This window comes from Parasteatoda tepidariorum, chromosome 1 (assembly GCF_043381705.1).
Source record: "Parasteatoda tepidariorum isolate YZ-2023 chromosome 1, CAS_Ptep_4.0, whole genome shotgun sequence".
Classification (NCBI taxonomy): domain Eukaryota; kingdom Metazoa; phylum Arthropoda; class Arachnida; order Araneae; family Theridiidae; genus Parasteatoda; species Parasteatoda tepidariorum.
In genome coordinates, this window is record NC_092204.1 from 35,426,318 (window position 1) to 35,434,347 (window position 8,030).

General features: G+C 28.4%; 1 protein-coding gene across 2 annotated transcripts in view; it reads left to right on the forward strand.

Moving 5' to 3' along the window:
* Window positions 1-8,030, forward strand: part of LOC107444698 (uncharacterized) — a 16,906-nt gene continuing 8,876 nt past the window's right edge. For both annotated transcript variants that reach the window (XM_071178679.1, XM_071178681.1), the window contains exons 1-9: window positions 1-122; window positions 277-294; window positions 1,438-1,455; window positions 3,455-3,478; window positions 3,567-3,587; window positions 3,716-3,739; window positions 4,314-4,328; window positions 5,221-5,247; window positions 6,941-6,964. In XM_071178679.1, the coding sequence (XP_071034780.1) occupies window positions 80-122; window positions 277-294; window positions 1,438-1,455; window positions 3,455-3,478; window positions 3,567-3,587; window positions 3,716-3,739; window positions 4,314-4,328; window positions 5,221-5,247; window positions 6,941-6,964 (214 nt within the window). In that variant the 5' untranslated portion in view covers window positions 1-79. The remainder of the gene's footprint in view (window positions 123-276; window positions 295-1,437; window positions 1,456-3,454; window positions 3,479-3,566; window positions 3,588-3,715; window positions 3,740-4,313; window positions 4,329-5,220; window positions 5,248-6,940; window positions 6,965-8,030) is intronic.

Consider the following 8,030-nt stretch of genomic DNA (forward strand, 5'->3'; position numbering starts at 1 on the left):
TGATGTCTCGAAAATAATATCCCTATTTTAGTGTTTAAGTGGAAGCTGCATTGGATAGCTGCGTTTTCAGTTAGGAGCAATGTCATTATATCAGCTTATTCTAGCATGTAGCATCTTGGGAGGTAATATTTTTTAAAAACAATGAAACAGTGACAGCTTATGTCATAGATTGTGATCATTACCTAATAAAAATGATATATTTTTTTTTCTGGAAATAATAATAAAAATGTTTTAATTGACTCTCTTGTAATCAAACCTAATTTTTATATTTTACAGTTGGAGTATTTCCAATTCGTAAGTTGAAAGCAACTGTTATAAATTTTTTACGTATGAGATTCAAACCTTAAAAAATGGAAATAAAAATAAAATATGATACAAGGTGTTTTAATCATAACTCAGAACATTTAAATTTTTAGAATTTATGTCAAAATTTTATAAAGATTTTAAAAATTAATTAGGGTTCGCAGGCTTAATCTTATGTATTTAATGAAACTAAAGTGTTGAAAGGCTCATTTTAAATTATAAACTTAACGAGAGTTTTTTTTCCTTCGAAATTCACTTTTTTTTGTTTTAAATAATGATTATTTATCGTTTGTGGTCGAAGCATATATGGGTCGTGATCATTATTTCATAAGCTCGTACTTGACCTGAAGTCAAACGTAGCAAAAAATGGATACACAAAATTAAAGGAATAAGTCACAGCATTTATATAAATTTTTTTTCAAAAATATAGATATTGAGATAAAAATTGAGATAAAAATCGTGTGTCACACTTCCTTAATTCTAACGTCTAATTGCTTTCTTAGTGAAGTTGATTTTTTTCCAAATAAAAGTAACCGTTTAATTTTTACGATTAACATAATAGCAAGATGTTCCTAAATAAAATTATATTAATTATATGTTTTATATACAAAATTAACTTTTTTTAAAGTGTCCAATTATTGAAAAATCCCGGAGGCCTTTGAGTGGACCCTCTTAATCTTATTGTTGTCGTTGTCACTTCCCTATATCAGCAAGCCTGCTTGATGAAACCAATCATATTTGGGTAGAGAGAGCGTTTCCTGTTTTTTAGTCATGCTATCTACGGCCGAGAATGTGTCAGACACTCGGCCACATACGATCAATCTCCACTTCAGTTCTTCCAGAGCTATAATTTGTTATGGGAGGACTTTCTGACCCGACAGATTTAACGTGCACCAGTCACCATTTACTACACGGAGAATCTTAGGCCAGAGGGATTGACTTCTAGGAAATGAGCCCGTGGATATTAGCTCACGACCTCTTGGATATTGGCCCAATGCCCTACTAACCAGACTACCCCGGCACTTTTAATTAAAAAAAAATAATTTTTTTTTTGATTTTGTCATTTAAATCTCTACTTTATTGTTATCATGAAACTACTTACATTGCATAATATTTAATTTCATATGTTTTTAGCCATACCTCAATTTTTTGGTAAGAAATATATTTTTTTATTGATTTCCATCCGATCGTGAGACACAATACATGCTGACTATAAAACTATTTTCATAAGTTTTTGAGTCAATGCTCGATTCCTATGGTTATTTTATTTTCAATTTTGGATCGTATAAACATTTATTTAAAAAAAGTTCTAATTTTGAAAATATTTCTCAAATGTGAATTCTGTTTTTTTATTTTTTTTTGTATTCTGTTTTTATTTTTTTATGCAAAGACCAAAACTTCAAACAATTGAATTGATGATAAAAATAAAAATAATAAAAATTAAAAATGATGTTAAAAACTATTTTATTTCCATTTCAGTTGCTAAGAAGCTATATAAGTTGCACAAAAACTTATAATGAGCATTATGGAAATCATAGCAATATTCAAACTTTCTTTGAAAATGTTTAAACTATGATGATTAAACTAAAAATAAAATGTCAGTGCAAAATTTTCAAAAATTAGCATGAGTGCCACAAAGTAAAATAATTTAACAAATTTTTAATAATAGTACAGCGTTATTTAAACTTTTTCAATACTAATAACTCAATTATAATCATGAGTAAAAAGAAGTATGGTAGCCGTAAGAGTTATTATTTATTATGGGGGAGCATGTCTTCATATAAATCTAAATCAATTATAATCTTTCAATAAAAATAGAGATATTAACTGGTGCTTATGTATACTTGAATGTAGATTTTATTTGGTAGAACATTTATCTTAAATATAATGTGTCTAGATATTGATCATTAAGTTTAATGCATGCATAAGGTGCACATAAGGTAAACATTGGCACGGGAAACTTCATTAAATATGAAAAATATTGAGTAGAGACTCAATTGAACAAAATATGAGTCGTAAAATGTTTTCATAAATGAGTATGATTATATGAAGAAGCATGATGTAAAACTAGATAATGAGACATTGACACTGGGTTTAATTATATTTTTGCGTAATCCAAATAATAGTAATAATAATAATAATTTTAAATATTTCTTCAGATGTTGTCAGCTGTTATTGCTGTTGAAATCAGGATGATGTTAGGTTATGTTAGATGAAAGGCAGTTTTTCCATTATAAATTATATTATGATTCTTCAAATGAGATAGCAGTTTACTTCCTTTTAAGAGAAAAGATGAAGAATTTTACATAAGTTATATTGAGTTACTGCGTCTCAATAGATATGACGTTTGCTACCCAATGAGGTTGCCCAGGTTCGAATCCCAGCGGTGGCTCGTTGAATGAATATATGAATGATGATATGAAATCCTGCTCTCAACTTGCACTGACTACAGTTCTGACATACAGCATCCTCAGTGCTAGGTGGATTATGGGTTGGCATTCCCGTGCAACAGTGAAATTATCGTGATTTTTCTCTCCAATTAAGGCAAGTGCGGGATGGTTCCCTCACATACTCTTCCCCGAAGGCTAGTTTTTCCAATGCTTGATCTAGAAAGTTTCTTTGTCCTTCGGGTTGGGTTCAAAAGTAGGCTCCAAAGTTGAGAAGTGACAGTCATTTACTGAGAATCGGGTAGCAGCTGTACAACACCGGCAGTAAAATGAAAAAATAAAGTAATTTTTTAAAGAAAAATAATTAAAATAACAGATGGTAAAATGTCAATGTCAAATAACAGATGGGTATATGAACAGCAAAATAAAGCTGAAATCTAAAGGGAGTTATTCAAGCAGTTATTTAATTTAACTATGTTCGAGTTAGCAAAATTGTTTAGATATTCAATTTGTTTGAAGAAAAGTTAAGTTTCAAACATATTCTCTGTGCTATAATCAAATGCAAGAATAATCTTGCTTGTATTTGCTTTCTATATGATTAAACTTAAATAGTGCAAAAAGAAAAAATATATTTTAATACGCGGTACGTTTTTTTTACATGAAGCACTTAAAAATAAAAAAAAGGTTAATAAATATTATTAGCTACTTTATTAAGATTTCTTTGAAAGTAGGAAATATATAACGATGTTTAATCTTATTTTCAGGACATTTTAATCCGTTTCCTCCAGGTAAAAAGTTTTGAAAATAAACTTGCATTTCTTACCGAAATTATAATATAAAAAAATATAACAATATTTATAATATTTTTTTCATTAGGCTTTAATCCTTTTCCTCCAGGTATCACTGTCCTTAATTTTTTTAAAAATTAGTTTGCATTTTTTTATAAAAATGGTATAAATTAGTTTAATTATATAGAAATAGAATAAAATATAATTAATATGAAGTGGTTCTAATCTTATTTTTAGGTTTCAACCCGTTTCTACCACAAGGTAACAAATTTTTTTCCCTAAGGAATTGTTGAAAAACTTTATTATTTGTTTGTTGACCTATTTATATAGTTGATTAAGTAATAGCAAGAACTTATTTTTGAAAGTTATAAAATTTTTCTTAATCATCTATACAAACTGAAGAAAATTTTCAATCGATAATACTATTTTAATTTAAAAATTTACTTTTTAATGATTTTAAAGTATATTCTTCGAGTTTAAGTACAAGTTTTCGTTTTTCAGGATTTTTCCCCCCAACTGCACCTGCACCTCATTGTAAAATTAGCTAGAAATGTTTTATAAATATCAATATATTTCTAATTTTAGCATTTCAATGCTTATAAAGAAATCCATTAGTTTAAAAAATAAAATGATTTATAAGTCCCCATTGATTTTTTTTAACTGTCATATTATTGATAATATAATAATAACTTTTATTTAATGCCATAGTTATTCAATATTAATATTATTATTTTCAATATTATTATTTTTAATATCACTAACCTTTTTATTATCATATTTACTTTATTACTACTAATATTGTTAATATGTAATAGGCAAAAAATTTTGAATTTAGTTTTTCGTTACGATCGTAAGTATATATACATTTTTTTAAACTGTTAAGGACTGTGCCCTATTTTCCAAATGTTTTTTGACCCCCCCTACTGTAGTCCTAGCTGTGTATTATTACTAATGTAATCTTAAAATATGACAGAAATTTACAATATCTAAGAAATAGTTCGGAACTTCAAAAAATACAATTTCAAGGACAGGTAGAAAATTCTTTTTCGAGGTAACTTAAAATTATAGATAGCAGTTAAGAGAGAAATTTTATTTTTTCCATATGTATGTTTTTTTGACATTATTCTTTGTCATATAAATCTTTATAATTCTTCTGTAAAAAATAAAAAAATATGTAAAAAAGAAATTAAATAAACAATGAAAAAAATGTACAGTTTTTGACTTAAAAACTGCACAAAATATATTTTTGAAGAATACTTATATTATTCTGATTGAATGTGCTTGAAAAACTAAAAATCATATATTAATAAGTTTAGTTTCTGCAAGAATTTTTATTCTATTATAGTATTGTATTCTATTCTTTTTCTTGATTAATTTGATGTATAAACAGTCGAAATAAAATATTATTTCATGCCGAAAATTTTTTTAATGTAATATTATTTGCAAGGAGGCATTCTAATATTAATTTTGAAATGAAATAAACGCTAATCAGATATATGATGAAAAAATGGTTTACTTTCATAAACATTACATGTAATTTTTTTTGGAAATAATAACAAAACATTTTAGAATCTTCATAAAATTATTAACACTTATTCAATATATATTTATTATTCATTATTATTCCTTTACACCTATATTTTATGAATATATATTTAAAAAAGTTTAAACTTCTGGTAACCTATATAGTTCAGATATTCTATGTGTGCTCTATTTTTCTACCCTTTTTAATTGTTTTTTAGAAACATTTTACCCAAATGGAAATGGCGGTAAGTGTCTTATATGCAATCGTACGGTATATGGTAGCAATAGTGTTTAAGTTTACATTCAAAGAAATGAATGTCAGACGAAGTAAGTTATCCCGCAGTGGTCTTACCGTGACGACATTGTTTCCAGTAAAACACTGCGTCACTTGCTGTGGTCAGTAGGCGGGTAGAGAGCACTTTGATCAGCCTACGTAGGGACCGAGGGTGTGCGGTATCGGTCCCCGTTTAACTGTTCTACGTTAAAGTACTAGGTCACTCGCACGAAGGTCGTTGGGCTATTAAGGCGAAGGAGCAATCCCTTCTGCCGATTATGGAAATTGTGAGGATTGGAGGAGTGAGTATTGTCTTAGGATTATTATCATCTTGCCCGTTGTCTGCGTATTTCTTGGTCTTCGGACTGGGCTAGGTTCTGTCAAGGCGATGAGACATCTTACATTTGGCGTATGGTCCCATAGGCCTGGGTCGCTGTATTAAATTCCTTTGGATTATTATCAGGGAAGTATCCCAGATCGTCGCGAATAGCCCATTGAGCAGTTCCAGAGCGACGTAATAAAATTCCTACCTACCTAAATGATTTCTTAACGATATGAGAAAGTGTGCTTTGGATTTAATTAAAGTTTGACGCTTTCATTCAAACAAAGTAATAATTATTTTGTCTGATTACCTGAGCCTTTTTATTTGATTACAGATATCGCGATGAGATTGCCCATTACACATTCCCCTCATGATTATTTTTTTATAAACCAGGCTGAAAAGTATAGCTTGCAAAAAAATTAAGCAAACTAATGTTTTTTTTAAAATAAAATTAAACAGTACACAGTTCAAGAATTTTGCATCCTACATGATATACACGTGTGAACTTGAACTCGACGTCGCAAGAGGATCAGGCCATTAGGTTCGATGACTCTCGCATGACGTCACGTACAGGTATTCAATTAAATCGGATACAATAATTTTTTTCAGATTGTTAAAAAATCCTAGCCTAAGAATTGTAATGTGAACAAACGTGGTTAGGCACAACTATGGTTAGGCACAGCCACGTGGTTAGTCACAACCATGTGATTAGTTTCAAGTACCCAAATTTAACTAAACAATTGATATATGGAAATCTTCTATGCATTTAAAATGTTGTGAAAATGTTGCCAACTATTAGATATGCTGAAGTTCGGATCTTTTTATTTAAAGAAAAATCTTATTTTCTGAAATGTAGTTTTCACATAATATTTCAAATGCTTTAAGTATTTTCCTCTTTGAAATATTTTACGAAAATCAGAAGTAAAAAAAATAGATTAATGACCATTCGTAATGACCATTTGTTACAAGTTTAATAGTGGATTTTGCTGTAATTCAGACTTAAAGACTTTTATCTTGCTTTCTAAATGATTGCATGTTAGCAGCTCTAACCAATGCCCAAGAGACTTAAAATGAGATCCAAGAAATACAGATAAAAATAGTAATACATTAATTGTATTCTAATTTTTTTTAAATAAAATAACTTCGTGTGGGAAATAGCAGGATTTTAGATAAAAGATAAAATGCTAACGAAATACACTTGATAGTTTGCGTCTTTTATTTTAAAATTTTAAGATAAAAGAAGTATTATTTGAAGTCTTATTAGAGTATTTATTCAGAATATATGAGGAACTCATTTTCCTACTTTTGACTATTATAATTTATCTAAACTACTTATTTGTAGGGTACTACGAAGCGCAACCACAGGGTAAATATTAAGTTTCTTAGTTTTTCAATGTATGAATTTTAATTCTGGTGGACATTTGCATTAAAGTTTAAAATATCTGTATATATATATATATATACATATATATATATATACATAAATACATATATATATAAACGTACATCTATGCATACATATTATATATTAATTTGTTTTTTAATAAAGCTTATCTATTTATCTCAGTTTTAGAATGACTCTTTTTTTTTTTAAATTGGTTTATTTAGCTATAAACGATGTGCATTTTAGATATCTTCAAGGGTTGGGATTTCCTCCAGAACGCTCGTAGAATATGCCAACTATAGTTCCTTCACCAAGAGTTGGCACTTGGCTCCACCTCCTCTGACGAAGAGTTCATTTCAGTGCAAGGAGTAAGAGGAATAACGTCTCCGCACGTGAAATTGAGACAATTCTTAATGTGCGTCAAACGCAAACAGTTAATTATTTTTCAGTCACTTACCTCGCTAATTCATCTGGTATTATACCTTTCGTTATTCTAGCTAATTAAATATATTGCAGCAAAATATCTCAAAAAGGACAAACTATTCACCCAAAAGAGAGAAATATCAAATTTATGAAATATTTAATGTTAAAAAAATACACATAAAGATTGCGAAATAAGCATTTTTGTCATACAATCGCCAAATAGCAACCTTGTTCAAGATTGTTCACATCCTCAAAAAGAGCGAAATATCATCGTCGCATACCACATGATGAAGGCGGAGTCAAGAGCCAACTCCTGATGAAGGAACTGAATAAAATATAGGAAACTAAAAATTATAATTATTTAAATAATTTCTAGTAATTACTGTGAAAAAGCTTAAATTTAAACAAATAAAATGTAGTGTAGTGCTTTAAAGTTTCTATTATTTACATATTCACAGTCTTTTTTTAAAAAAAAAATAAATGTTTTCACATAACATAATTCAGTTTTATACCGAATTTTTAAATCTATATAAAGTCTATTGTAATTTTTTTTTTTGAAAAAATATGTACGCCTATAATTAAATAAATTTGTACTGATAGAGGGGGGTGATCACGTAATTATTAC